Source organism: Schistocerca gregaria, chromosome 6, assembly GCF_023897955.1.
Source record: "Schistocerca gregaria isolate iqSchGreg1 chromosome 6, iqSchGreg1.2, whole genome shotgun sequence".
NCBI classification, from domain to species: domain Eukaryota; kingdom Metazoa; phylum Arthropoda; class Insecta; order Orthoptera; family Acrididae; genus Schistocerca; species Schistocerca gregaria.
The window spans coordinates 71606569-71622337 of NC_064925.1; the positions used below are offsets into that span (position 1 = coordinate 71606569).

Consider the following 15769-nt stretch of genomic DNA (forward strand, 5'->3'; position numbering starts at 1 on the left):
TGAGAATTTGGTCTGGACCCGGAGAGGTATCAAGGGAAGCTGTAAGGGCACTCTGGAACTCCCATTCACTAAATGGGGCGTTGTATCATTCCCAGCGGTGTGTGCGAAACAACTACTGTGTATGTTCAGCCTGCTCTTTAATGGTGCGGAATTCTGCACTGTAGCCTGCTGTCAGGGAAATACGAGTGAAGTACACTGCCACATGTTTGGCGATGGTGATTGGGTCAATACAAAGTGTACCCCGAAGAGAAAGGCAAGGGACAGATGCACGAGGGTGAAAGCCAAAAATGCGCCGAACCCGCGGCCACACCTGAGATGGGGAGGTGCGAGAACCTATGGTGGCAACATATCGTTCGCAGGAGTCCTGTCTGCTCCGTCGGATTAACTGCCGAGCCCGGGCCTGCAGCCGTTTAAAGGCAAGAAATTCTCTAGGAAAGGATGACACCAGTGTCGTTGCAGGGCTCCGGTGGTTCTGGATAGCTTCTGCAATCTCTGGTGTCCACCAAGGGACCGACTTACACCTTAGGGTACTTGAAGAACAGGGGACAGTTGCCTCAGCAGCATAGACAGTGGCCATAGTGACCTCGTCCACTGCCAAATCAATGTCACCAGGAAGCGGAGCAATGTCCATAGTAGCTGAGGTGTAGGCTGCCTAATCAGCTCCACGAAGAGACCATCGTGGCAGCTGGTTGGGATTGAAGAAGAGAAACCAGGATAGGAAAGTGGTTGCTACCACAGAGGTCATCGGGAACCCTCCAACTGAGGTATGGAATAAGACCAGAGCTACTAAGAGAGAGGTCAACAGCCGAGTATGTGCCATGAGTCAAGCTAAAATATGTGGGAGCACCGGTATTAAGGAGGCAAATGTCCGGTTGTGCCAAGAGAGCCTCAACGTTCCTACCCTGACCCAAGATCTGTGCCCCACCCCATAAAGGGTGGTGGGCATAAAGTCCCCCAAAAGGAGGAATGGCAGGGGAGCTGGTTGAACAAGGCAGCTAGGTCGGCAAGAGGGACAACCTTATCCGGGGGAAGGTAGAGGGAACAGATGGTAAACTCCATTCCTGGCCGAATTCGAACAGCCACAGCATCGAGAGCTGTGTGAAGTGGCACTGGGGCACTAGGAACAGTGGCAAGAACACACCGCCAGACACCCTGTCGTATTCTACGCGGTTCTGATAGTAACCTCGGGAGCCACAGAGGGAGGGGGCCCGCAAGCAGGAAACCAGGTTTCCTGTAGGCCCAGACAAGTGGCAGGGAAGCGGCACAAAAGCTGTTTCAACTCAGGAAGATGGTGGAAAAAACCATGGCAATTCCATTGAAGGATAATGGTATCTGACTGTGAAGACATGAAAGAACCTGGGGGCGGGAGGGGGGGGGGGGGGGGGGCAATAGGTTACGCCACCGATTGCGAAGTAGCCTGATCAACTTCCATAGGAGCTGCGGGTCGAGCAACATCTAACTCCTGAGTGGACGCTAGATGCTCCACATCATCTTCAGGTGCTGCGGTGAACTCCTTTTCGGTCCTTCTGTCGTCCTCCGTTTGCTTTTTCTTCTTTTTGGTAGGGTTCCGTTTGTCCTTTGTTTTATCATGCTGGGTGGGCTTTTCCAACCCAGCCTCATGGACCGAGGAAGACCTGGAAGCCCTACAGCCCTAAGGTGGTGGCTTTTTCAGCCACTGGCTGACATCTGGAGGGGCAGTAACCATGCAAGGGAGGGACCAAGCGATCCCTTCTGCACGAGGGGAGCCGGAGGAGGCGGGCACATCTCCGGTTGAGAGGTGGGGACCGAAGTCCCCAAAGAAGGAGGGGTTGTTACTCCCGATGTTGATAACAGGGGAGCAACGGAAGAGGGTGTTCCCCCAACTACCTGGGTGGCGGAATATATGGCCAGGCTGGAGGGCCAACAAAAAGTGGCTGAGCTTAGGGGCTCATCACCAGGGATGGCGACATCAAAGGTGCTGCAGCAAACGTCGATGAAATGCGTAGAGGGTGAAGTTGGTCATACTTGCGTTTGGCCTCTGTGTAAGTGAGCCTGACCAAGGTCTTATACTCCATAATCTTCCATTCTTTTTGATAAACCACGCAGTCTGACGAGCAAGGTGAATGTTTCTGTCCACAGTTGACACAAACAGGGGGCAGCAAAACGGGATGTTGGGGTGGGAAGCACGTCCACAGTCCCAACAGATAGGTTTGGCGTCACATCTCGATGACATGTGCCCAAACCTGCAGCACTTAAAGCAGCGCACGGGAGGAGGTACGTAAGGCTTAACATCACATCGATATATCATCACTTTAACCTTCTCGAGCAGGGTGTCTCCCTCGAAAGCCAAGATAAAGGCAACGGTGGCGACCCTACTATCTTTAGGTTCCCTGAAGACACGTTTTACAAAGTGGACACCGCGGTGATACAGATTTGCACGGAGCTCGTCGTCAGACTGCAACAACAGGTCACGATGAAAAATAAGGATCTGAACCATATTGAGGCTCTTATGTGGCGTAATGGAGACTGCAACATCACCGAGCTTGTCACAAGCACGCAATGCCAGTGACTGCTGGGGATGCTGTCTGTATGAGGACTGCTCCAGACCTCGTTTTAGACATGCCTTCAACTTCTCCAAACTTGTCCTCTAAATTTTCCACACAAAACTGAGGCTTTGTGGTCAGAAATAAGTCCCCATCTGTTCAGCTGCAAACCAGAAATCCAGGAGAATATGTCTCACCAGGTAATTTAAACTGCCGTTCCTCCCCTGGTGTGGACAGGGAAGGGAACAATTGGGGGCTCATACTGTAAAGCGTTGAACTTTCCTTTCTTAGAGACTCGTGCTTGCACACTATTCGTATTTCGTTTCATGGTGGTCCCACGGGCAGCTAGGGGAAGGAATGTCCACCCAGACAGAGTCCCACTTGCCTGGGTAAGCCTAATACAACCGGGGGCTGGCAGGTTCCCCAGAAGTCGCCCACTAACAACTGTTCTACCTCAACAGCCATGCATCTCCTCAGCGCGCAGCACACCTTGAGATTGAGGTTTTTTTTAATAGAGGTTTATACCATCCTCGTGACCCAGGCAGTTAAGCCAAGATCCCCGGGCTCTGTACCATACAACGTCCCACAGTCACGCCTTACGGTGGTCGTTAAAGCACGCTCAGAGATTATGGTATTGAGGACTGGTGGCGCTTCCCAGTCCCCAGCTCAGGGACCCCAGGGTCGCCAAACCCGTACCCAGCAACTAAATGCTGAGCCCCCTGACGGGAGTGATGATAAGAATGTTTATTGTTAAATTAGAGATTTCAGGGTGCACATGACATTGTAAGCAGAAGATTAAAAATACACACAAAAAATCATAAAAATGAAGTACTGTGAGCTAACAGCTCTACTTGTTCTATTGTATGGCAATGAAGGACGGGTTATGAAAATAGGAGTCTAGCCACAGTCAGGGTGCTGAAATGAAAATTTCGAAACAGTCAGAGGCTGCAATAAGTTACAGGATTCATAATGTCAACAAGACAAGTTGTCAATATTTTTGCAGTAAATGACAATAGAAAAACACACACAAAACTGGAAGGAACATCTAGAATGAACGAAAAAAAAACGAAGTTTCTAAAAATGGCTTTACAACACAATCCCACAGGAACGACGGACAAAGGCTGTCCACATTGAAAAGATAGAACTAATCCTTCCGTAACCTTCTTGGGTTGTCATGCACAAAAGTTCTGCTTTTATTTGCTCACCTCATGAGAACATATAGTGAATGAACTAGTGTAACTCATTATAGTCATTAATGTTAATGTCAATGGCACTGACTGGGAAGAGGCAGGAAGTGCAAGATATAGTAGTAACTGTACCACATCATGTTTGCAAACACTGAAAATATGCAAGAGAGTTCAGGTGGGTGGTAGCAGATAAGCACATCTTACACGTGGCTCTCAAGAGGCACCCAATCAGCTGAATTATCAGGCAAGATAGCACTGGTTAAAATTTAAAACACTGCATGGTTGGTAGAACGTATATTTTCAAATTGCAGCAGTAAACCATTACTTTTACATAATCATTTAATACGTCCCTTCAAAAACCAAAATAAAAAGGCAAATGTCTATTCTGTGGTTCATGGTGTGGGTTCCTGTAGTCATGTCCTAGTTCATGAACCACGGGCAACGTATGAGTGGCCAAGTAAGTGGTCCCGACAGTCGGGTACCAGTTACTTTGGAATAAGGCTGGGCATCTCAGACATATTCTGAGTCGTGGTCACCTTTGTGCTCATACGGCGAAGACTACCAAATCTACCGGTTAGTCCCTCAACCGTTAAGGGTAAAACTCAATGGAACTCGGGGCAAGTAAGGCTAGCAACCTGCTTCCCCGATATTTTAAATATGATGCTGGCAACAATCAGAGCAAAATGCCTCGGACCTTTGGAGGTGATGGAGTCCCACCTCTAACTGACAAACCAGGGACTCCTAAGATACGACTCGGCAAACAAATGGTAATGAGATGGGGAGCTATTAATATCAATGAGGGCTACCCTGGGAAGAAGGTAGAGCTGGCAGAGGCTGCAAGTAAGATGGAGCTGGACGTATAAGCTGTTAGTGGCATTTGGGTAAGGGGGTGAGAAAGAAGAGGAAGTGGGAGAATACAAGGTCTACCTGTCAGGAGTCAAAGCAGGAATAGCACAATAGGGTTTAGGGCTTTACATCAGGAAAGAAATGGAATCCAGCGTAGTTGCAGTAAGGTATGTAAACGAACGACTGATGTGTGGCTGTGAGGGACACACGTGTATTCAGGGGATTCTTTGATGACACTTATCATTATTTAATCTCCAGTGAAATTGGGATTGTGAGGCCAAAAGTGCAGGTGGTCAGGTCCATATGTAGGAGGATAAGAGTGGAGAAACTTCAGGATAAGGAAATCAGGCACAAGTACATAACAGCAATCTCAGAAAGGTACCAGTTAGTTGAATGTAGTCAATTACAGTCATTGGAAAAGAAATGGACAAGGTACAGGGACAAAGTACTAGAAGTTGCTAAAGAATGTCTTGGAACAGTAGTGTGTAAAAGTAGGATGAAGCAAACAGCTTGGTGGAATGACACAGTCAAGGCAGCCTGTAAAAGGAAAAAGAAGGCGTATAAAAAATGGCTACATATTAGAACTCAGGTAGACAGAGAAAGTTATGTTGAAGAAAGAAACAAAGCCAAACAAATAATTGCAGCATCAAAGAAGAAATCTTGGGAAGACTTTTGAAACAGGTTGGAGACTATGGGTCAAGCTGCTGGAAAATCATTCTGGAGTGTAATTAGCAGTCTTCGAAAGGGAGGTAAGAAGGAAATGACAAGTATTTTGGACAGGTCAGGAAAACTGCTAGTGAAACCTGTGGATGCCTTGAGCAGATGGAGGGAATATTTTGAAGAGTTGCTCAATGTAGGTGAAAATATGATCAGCAATGTTTCAGATTTCAAGGTAGAATGGGATAGGAATGGTGATGGAAATAGGATCACATTTGAGGAAGTGGAGAAAATGGTCAATAGATTGCAGTGCAATAAAGCAGCTGGGGTGGATGAAATTAAGTCGGAACTCATCAAATACAGTGGAACGTCAGGTCTTAAATGGCTACACAGGATAATTGAAATGGCCTGGGAGTCGGGACAGGTTCCATCAGACTGGACAAAATCAGTAATCAAACCAATCTTTAAACATGGAAACAGAAAACATTGTAACAACTACAGAGGTATCTCTTTAATCAGTGTTGTGGGTAAAATCTTCTCAGGTATTGTTGAAAGGAAAGTGCGAGTAGTAGTTGAGGACCAACTGGATGAAAATCAGTGTGGGTTTAGGCCTCTTAGAGGTTGTCACGACCAGATCTTTAGTTTACGGCAAATAATGGAGAAGTGTTATGAGTGGAACAGGGAACTGTATCTATGATTTATAGATCTAGAAAAGGCATATGACCGGGTTCCTAGGAATAAGTTATTGTCTGTTCTACGAGATTATGGAATAGGAGGCAAACTTTTGCAAGCAATTAAAGGTCTTTACATGGATAGTCAGGCAGCAGTTAGAGTTGACGGTAGATTGAGTTCATGGTTCAGAGTAGTTTCAGGTGTAAGACAAGGCTGCAACCTGTCTCCACTGGATGATATGTTGAAAACAACAGACTGGCTGGGCGAGATTAAGATGTGTGAACACAAAATAAGCAGTCTTGCATAAGCGGTTGACTTAGTTGTGATGGCAGATTCGATTGAAAGTTTGCAAAGTAATATTTCAGAGCTAGATCAGAAATGTAAGGACTATGGTATGAAGATTAGCATCTTGAAAACGAAAGTAATGTCAGTGGGAAAGAGATATAAACGGATTGAGTGCCAAATAAGAGGAACAAAGTTAGAACAGGTGGACAGTTTCAAGTACTTAGGATGCATATTCTCACAGGATGGCTACATAGTGAAAGAACTGGAAGGGAGGTGTAGCAAAGCTAATGCAGTGAGTGCTCAGCTACGATCTACTCTCTTCTACAAGAAGGAAGTCAGTACCGAGACTAAGTTATCTGTGCACCGTTCAATCTTTCGACCAACTTTCTTGTATGGGAGCGAAAGCTGGATGGATTCAGGGTACCTTATCAATAAGGTTGAGGTTACGGATATGAAAGTAGCTAGGATGATTGCAGGTACTAGTAGATGGGAACAATGGCAGGAGGGTGTCCACAATGAGGAAATCAAAGAAAAACTGGGAATGAACTCTATAGATGTAGCAGCCAGGATGAACAGGCTTAGATGGTGGAGTCATGTTACACGCATGGGAGAAGCAAGGTTACCCAAGAGACTCATGGGTTCAGCAGTAGAGGGTAGGAGGAGTCTGGGCAGACCAAGGAGAAGGTACCTGGATTCGGTTAAGAATGATTTTGAAGTAATAGGTTTAACATCAGAAGAGGCACCAATGTTAGCACTGAATAGGGGATCATGGAGGAATTTTATAAGGGAGCTATGCTCCAGACTGAACGCTGAAAGGCATAATCAGTCTTAAATGATTATGAAGAAGAAGAAGAAGAAGAAGAAGAAGAAGAAGAAGATGATGATGAGTGTCTATTCTGATGTCTTTGGTCCCATTACGCACAAAGGACAAACTGGAGACCCCGATGTTGCACACAGTTATTTATTAATTATTTACACGTCAAGCTCAGTAGGACCAAATTGGGGAGCAAATCTCCAAGGTCATGGAATGTGTCATCATGTGAAGTTAGAACATACAAGTAATAATAGATAAAAATAAATGCTTATGAACCCGAAAAAAAGTCAGTCCATAAGTTTAAGTAAACACAATCAACAATACAACAAGAATCAGCTTAATTTTTCAAGGACCTCCTCAACAGAATAGAAGGAGTGACTCACGAGGAAACTCTTCCGTTTCGACTTGAAAGAGCATGGATCACTGCTAAGATTCTTGAATTCAAGTGCTAGCTTATTGAAAATGGATGCAGCAGTATACTGCACACCTTTCTGCACCAGAGTTAAGGAAGTCAGATCCAAATGCAGGTTTGATTTCTGCCAAGCATTAACTGAGTGAAAGGGACTTATTCTTGGGAATAAGCTAGTATTGTTAAAAAAAAAAAAATGACAGTATATTGAGAGGCCAATGTCGAAATACCCTGATTCGTAAACAAGGGTCGACAATAGGTTCATGAACTTACACCACCTATTGCCTGAACCGCCCGTTTCTGAGCCCAAAATATCCTTTTAGAATGGGAAGAGTTACCGCAAAATATAACACCATATGACATAAGCGAATGTAAATAAGCAAAGTAGACTAATTTTTGTACTGAACGATCACTCGCTTCAGACACCGTTCAAATGATGAAAATGGCAGCATTAAGTCTTTGAAGAAGATCCTGAACATAGGCTTTCCATGGCAGCTTACTGTATAGCTGAACAGCTTGAAATTTGAACTGTTCAGTTTCGCTAATCATATGCCCATTCTGTGAAATTAAAATGTCAGGTTTTGTTAAATTGCGTGTAAGAAACTGTAAAAACTGAATCTTATTGTGATTTAGCGTTAGTCTGCAATGTGAGGTTACAACATAAAATTGCACCCTGAGTCATTTTGAGAAACTTCTGAGGAGTGATGGTGCACCAAATGTCACTGGGGTTCCCAAGTGGAGCAGATTTAAATTTTGCTGAACTGATTTTACATTGTAAATTTTTCCTCCATTTGTTAAATGCACTCTAACAATATATTCTCTCTCCAGTGAAACTAATGGGGTCTTGTAGCCATCAGATTGAAAAAGTTTTATCATATCTGTTGTGGATTATTTGCCATGGTGCTCTCCCTGTGGGCGTACCCCACACCCACAACAGCTGCCTGCCATGGTTACAGTTTTTACCATGCTCTACACTCCACATGCACACACTCCTTGGCATGCTTGTTGAGTCTTCAGCTCAGGCAGCAGCACTATATTCCCTGCACTGCCAGGGCGCTACAACTCTAGGTTACCTGGCATCATCACTGTTTTTAAACTCCAACATGCCACAGGGGCCTAACTATGTATTTCCGAGCAGGGGTTCCTCTTCAAGAGTAAGCAATTTCTCATTCTGCACAACATGCTAAGCATTGTTGGTATTTATTATACAAGGTGCAACGATGAAGTAAGCCCCCCCCCCCCTTTTTTTTTAACACAGACAACATCATTACATGAAAAGCTTAATTAACAATAGGTACAAAACCCTGAATTACAGTCACCACCTTCTCAAAAATATCATCTACTACTACAGATATGTAGATGATACCATCATTTTAATCAAAGACACTAAAGATTACACCAGTGAGTTGAAACAGTTATTCGACAACTCCCATGAAAACATTAAATTCACAGTTGAATGCCAAACAGATGACACCACAACATATATTACAATCCACAGCTCCTCTTGTCACTCCACAGCCCACAAAATGGCAGCATTCCAGTATATGATCAATAAGAGCTATCCAATTACCACTATGTGAACAAGAAACTGAAATAATAAAACAAACAGCTATTGCAAATGGTTGTAACAGCTCCACAGTAGACACCCTAAAACACTCAATAATGGCAAAGCAATCACAAGACAAAAAACAAAAAGAATGTTACATCATCTATACAATCCACTTTCTTGTAACATTCATATAAGATTGCAATGTCTTCAAATGAAAAGGCATAAGCATATCCTTTACCACAGACAAGATTGGACAGAAGTTACATCAGCAGCACACAAAACCCACTTCAATACACAGCTGTGTGCAAAATTAAATGTTTGAACTGTGTCTGCTTCTACATAGGCCAGACATGCAGATCATTTGAGGTTAGATTCAAAGAACTCACAGCAGCACTAAAAAACACAAAAAATAGCACACATCAACAATAGCCACCAACGTGCATGAAACATAACACCATGTTAACAACAAGGGCAACAAAACACCATGTTAACAACACAAGTATCAGCATCCTACACAACCAACCAAAAGGCAGAAAACTAGACATCCTTGAAGAAACACTCCAAATATACAACCACCAAACAATCCATCTTAAATGACAAAAATGGCAATGTTTACAATAGTATCATCTGTTTCAGCAACAGCACGCGCACACACATGCACACACGCACACACGCACCTTAGTATTAACCAATAAATATTTAGGATATGAATATAATAGAGGGAAAAATTCCACGTGGGAAAAATATATATATAAAAACAAAGATGCTGTAACTTACCAAACGAAAGCATTGGTATGTTGATAGAGACACTAAAAACACACAAACAAATTTCTACCTTTCGCAACCCAAAGTTGCTTCATCAGGAAAGAGGGAAGGAGAGGGAAAGATGAAAGGATGTGGGTTTTAAGGGAGAGTGTAAGGAGTCATTCCAATCCTGGGAGCGGAAAGACTTACCTTAGGGGGAAAAAGGGACATGTATACACTCGTGCGCGCGCGCGCGCACACACACACACACACACACACACACACACACACACACACACACACACACACACACCCATCCGCACATATACAGACACAGGCAGACTTTGTAAATGCAAAGAGATTGGGCAGAGTTGTCAGTCGAGGTGGAAGTACAGATGCAAAGATGATGTTGAATGACAGGTGAGGTACGAGGGGCGGCAATTTGAAAAGTGGAGGTTGAGGGCTGGTGGGTAATGGGAAGAGAGAATATATTGAAGGGCAAGTTCCCATCTCTGGAGTTCTGATAGGTTGGTGTCAGTGGCCCGTATCCAGATAACCCGGATGGTGTAACACTGAGCCAAGATGTGCTAGCCGTGCACCAAGGCAAGGTAATGATCCCCATTACCAATAAACACTGTCTGTCTGTGTCCGTTCATGCAAATGGACAGTTTGTTGCTGGTCATTCCCGCATAGAAGGCTTCGTAGTGTAGGCATGTTTGTTGGTAAATTACGTGGGTGCTTTCACAAGTGGCTCTGCCTTTGATTGTGTACATCTTCCGGATTAGGTGGTGGTGGGAGGATGCATGTGACAGGACTTACACTGGGGGCGGTTACAAGGGTAGGAGCCAGAGAGAGTAGGGAAGGTGGTTTGGGGATTTCATAGGGATGGACTAAGAGGTTCATCCTAGGCTTCGTAACCTCTTGGTGACACAGTACTGCAACAGTTTCATTCAGATCAGAAGTCAGTCTTCAACGTCTCTAGTGGAGGAAATATTTAGCTGCTATATCTGACTATAATGTATAAAAGCAAGTAAGAGTGGAATGTTTGAAAATACACTCCTGGAAATGGAAAAAAGAACACATTGACACTGGTGTGTCAGACCCACCATACTTGCTCCGGACACTGCGAGAGGGCTGTACAAGCAATCATCACACGCACGGCACAGCGGACACACCAGGAACCGCTGTGTTGGCCGTCGAATGGCGCTAGCTGCGCAGCATTTGTGCACCGCCGCCGTCAGTGTCAGCCAGTTTGCCGTGGCATACGGAGCTCCATCGCAGTCTTTAACACTGGTAGCATGCCGCGACAGCATGGACGTGAACCGTATGTGCAGTTGACGGACTGAGCGAGGGCGTATAGTGGGCATGCAGGAGGCTGGGTGGATGTACCGCCGAATTGCTCAACACGTAGGGCGTGAGATCTCCACAGTACATCGATATTGTCGCCAGTGGTCGGCGGAAGGTGCACATGCCCGTCGACCTGGGACCGGACCGCAGTGACGCACGGATGCACGCCAAGACCGTAGGATCCTACGCAGTGCCGTAGGGGACCGCAACGCCACTTCCCAGCAAATTAGGGACACTGTTGCTCCTGGGGTATCGGCGAGGACCATTCGCAACCGTCTCCATGAAGCTGGGCTACGGTCCCGCACACCGTTAGGCCATCTTCCGCTCACACCCAAACATCGTGCAGCCCACCTCCAGTGGTGTCGCGACAGGCGTGAATGGAGGGACGAATGGAGACGTGTCTTCTTCAGCGATGAGAGTCGCTTCTGCCTTGGTGCCAATGATGGTCGTATGCGTGTTTGGCGCCGTGCAGGTGAGCGCCACAATCAGGACTGCATATGACCGAGGCACACAGGGCCAACACCCGGCATCATGGTGTGGGGAGCGATCTCCTACACTGGCCGTACACCTCTGGTGATCGTCGAGAGGACACCGAATAGTGCACGGTACATCCAAACCGTCATCGAACCCATCGTTCTACCATTCCTAGACTGGCAAGGGAACTTGCTGTTCCAACAGGACAATGCACATCCGCATGTATCCCGTGCCACCCAACGTGCTCTAGAAGGTGTAAGTCAACTACCCTGGCCAGCCAGATCTCCCGATCTGTCCCCCATTGAGCATGTTTGGGACTGGATGAAGCGTCGTCTCACACGGTCTGCACGTCCAGCACGAACGCTGGTCCAACTGAGGCGCCAGGTGGAAATGGCATGGCAAGCCGTTCACAGGACTACATCCAGCATCTCTACGATCGTCTCCATGGGAGAATAGCAGCCTGCATTGCTGCGAAAGGTGGATATACACTGTACTAGTGCCGACATTGTGCATGCTCTGTTGCCTGTGTCTATGTGCCTGTGGTTCTGTCAGTGTGATCATGTGATGTATCTGACCCCAGGAATGTGTCAATAAAGTTTCCCCTTCCTGGGACAATGAATTCACGGTGTTCTTATTTCAATTTCCAGGAGTGTATAATGAAGTTGCAGTTTGGAAATGAGATTGTCAAATGTGTTTTGGGGGAAGTTAAGATGATAAAAATGCAAATCTTTTATCAAAGGATAAAGTATGAAACAATACCTGCCAATCGTCCATTGTAATATCAATTATTAGTTGTTTCCTGGTGATGCCAGTTTTCTCTCTCCTGGCTATCTCAGATGAGCTCACTGGTACAAGGACTGGAACATTGTTTTCATCTGAAAAGAGAGATGCCAATTTCTTCTGAATGTTAATTGCTTTCATTAGAAGATTAACTACTGATGCAGACACTAAAACAATATTTTAATTTTTCTGCAACACAACTTCTTAAGCATCCATACTAAGGTATTTCAAAATAGCAGTGCACTTCAATAAAAAAAATATACTAACAAAATTACAAAAGAAATGCTGTCATGTAAATGTCACTTAACTCAAAAGACGACTGAAGACAGCACAACCAACACATGTAATTTGGCAACTTCATAAAAGAGTAAACAGTTACAAAAAAGTTTACAATCATCCTGTGGGGTGACATCATTGACATGGCAATGTGAATTGTCACGAGTAGTGGGAAGGATAGAAAATAAACAAATGTTCACATTAAAGTTCTGATACTGAATCTCACAAATACTAGGAAATCCTACCTAAAGTCAGAAGCACCACACCATCTCTCACTAAAAATGATACGTGAAACATGTTTTCAACTGTTCTTGAAAATGACTTGGGGTCTACAACAAAATGGAAATAGGATACTGGTTTCTTGCTTTTACCACTTTCAGCATGAAGAACCTTTATCATACGCTGGAGCACTTTTTGAATTTCAGTCTCTTCCTTCTCTAAAGTTGTGACCTATGGAATCAACAAGAAAAAGGAACAGTTAAAACTTTCTTAAAAGACATTACAGAAAGGCAAATGATACAATGTAACACAGTTTGACACGAACTAGCCACTACGAATAAAACATTACTGAAGTATTAATTCTACAACGAATTTCACAAAGCATTTCCTCTGAAAATGAAAATAATGAAAGCTAATTTACACGTACTTTCACTGTTTACCACAGACACTATTCATGAACAGCCTCAGCATTTAATTGCTGTAATTACCTACAGTGGTGCACCATTGTGGATTCAGCCCGTAGCAACTAGGGAACAAACTAACAACTAGAGAGTACATCCACCTACAAACCTTACAAGAACGCATTCCAGAAATCCATCAGGATCTCCAGTCACTACTCAAATCCTTAGGCCCATCCAGGACATACCCCTGGAGTCTACCGCTCTGTTCACTCCTATCACTCCCCCGCACTCCCACCTTCTACATGCTTCCCGAAGTCCATAAACCCTACCACCCAGTATGCTCATTGTGGCCGGTTAATGTACCCCCACTAAGAGAAGCTCTGCTCTCATAGACCAACACCTTCAACCTATTAGCTGGACCTACCCTCGTATATAAAAGATACCAACCATTTCCTCACCGACTCCCCACAGCTCCTGTACCTTTACCACATAGTGTAAAGGGAGACGTCAGTTGTGATGAGCAGGACACCAACACCCCTAATGCCCATGGCCGTACCACTATTGAACACTACTTTTCCCAACACCTGAGATTCCAAACCAACAACCACCTTCCTACTCGTTATGACCAACTATATCCTCACCCACATATACTTCTCCTTTGAAGGCATTACCTACAAACAAATCCGGGGTATGGCTATGGGTGCCAGCATGGCACCATCCTACGCCAACCTATTCCTGAGCCATCTAGAGGAATCTTTCTGAAACATATAGCATACTAAACCCCTTATCTGGTTCAGATTCATATATGACATTTTTGCCATTTGGATTGAGGGTGAGTACACCATATCCACATTCCTATAGAGCCTCAACAAGTTCTCCCCCATTTGCTTCACCTGGTCCTATTCAACCCAACAAACCACCTTCCTACATCACTACCTCCGTACAGCCTAGCCACTCATGGTCGTAGCATCTGCAGTGACATGCGATCCCCCTCTAAACATACCGATGGTCTCACTGAAGCCCTCACAAACTGTAATTATCCTGCCAACCTTGTACAAAAACAAATCTCCTCTGCCTTATCTTTCCAGTTTCCCATCATCCGGCAAAGACCCGCCACAGAGGAGCATTCCCCTGAGAACTTAGGAGCAACTTAATTACATTCTCCAACAGGGTTCCTTGTACCACCCTGAAATGAGTAATGTCCTGCACCCTATCCTTCTCACCCCTCCCACAGTCACACTGGACTCGTATTCGGGAGGACGACGGTTCAATCCCGTCTCCAGCCATCCTGATTTTGGTTTTCCGTAATTTCCCTAAATCTTTTCAGGCAAATGCTGGGATGGTTTCTTTGAAAGGGCATGGCCGATTTCCTTCCCAATCCTTCCCTAACCCGAGCTTGTGCTCCGTCTCTAATGACCTCGTTGTCGACAGGACGTTAAATACTAACCACCACCACCACCACCTCCCACAGTGGTATTCTATGTCTGCCGAACCTACACATATACTTGTCCATCCCTACACAACCCCTACTCCCAACCCCCTTACCTCCTTGCCTATACTCCTGCAACAGACCTAGATTCAAGACCTGTCATACATCCTACCACCACCACCACCACCACCACCACCACCTACTCCAATTAGTCATAAACATCACCTATCCCATCAGAAGCAAGGCTACCTGGGAAACCAGTCATGTGATCTAAAAGCTAAGCTGCAACCACTGTGCTGCATTCTATGGGGGCATGACAACCAACAAGCTGTCTGTCCACATGAATGGCCAGCGACAAATTGTGGCCAAGAAACAAGAGGACCACCCTGTTGCAAAGCACACTGCCAGACATGACATCCTTTATTTCAATCATTGTTTCACAGCCTGTTCCTACATGGATCCTTCCCACCAACACCAGCTTTTGTGAGTTGCACAGATGGGGCCTTTCCCTGCACTATATCCTACATTCCCACAACCCTCCTGGCCTCAACCTACGTTAGTCATTGTCCTCTCCCATCTAGCCGCTTCTCTGTTCCCATTCCAGCACTACACAGCTCTCATTCCCCATCGCACCCAGTCTTTTTACTTCTCTCCTTTTCTGCTATCCCCCTCCCTACCTCTCCTCCGCCCTCCGTCTAACCTCCTGACTGCACGTAGCTGCCCTACCATCTTTCCACCTTGTCCCTGTGTGATCGCCAACAACAAGTCACTGTCCGCCATCCCTACCCTACTATCCCTCCCCCTCCCCACCCAACCTCCTCCTTACTCTCACCCAGTCACCACTCCTATCATGCACTGCTGCTGCTGCTCGCAGTGTGGCCTCACTTGCCTGAGACTGCAGTGTGTGTGTGTGTGTGTGTGTGTGTGTGTGTGTGTGTGTGTGTGTGTGTGTGTGTGTTATTTTGATGAGGAACTTACGGCCGAAAGCTATATTTGTGACAGTCTTTTTGATGTGCCTATCTGCGACTCCGTATCTCCTCTATATGGTGAGTAGCAACTTTCCTTTTCACAATCATTAAATATTTATTTATATATGTAGGCCATTTGAAGAACCTACACACTGTTGAACTATCTCCAAAGTAGGTCAAAGATAACAGG

General features: G+C 45.3%; 1 protein-coding gene across 2 annotated transcripts in view; it reads right to left on the minus strand.

The window, feature by feature from the left end:
• Nucleotides 1-15769, minus strand: part of LOC126279047 (EP300-interacting inhibitor of differentiation 3) — a 104285-nt gene that overhangs the window by 12102 nt on the left and 76414 nt on the right. Inside the window, exons 5-6 of one of the 2 annotated variants that reach the window (XM_049979455.1) lie at nucleotides 12808-13012; nucleotides 12266-12381 (exon numbers count right to left, since the gene is read on the minus strand). In XM_049979455.1, coding sequence (XP_049835412.1) covers nucleotides 12266-12381; nucleotides 12808-13012 — 321 coding nt within the window. The remainder of the gene's footprint in view (nucleotides 1-12265; nucleotides 12382-12807; nucleotides 13013-15769) is intronic. The other variant, XM_049979456.1, reaches the window with a different exon arrangement.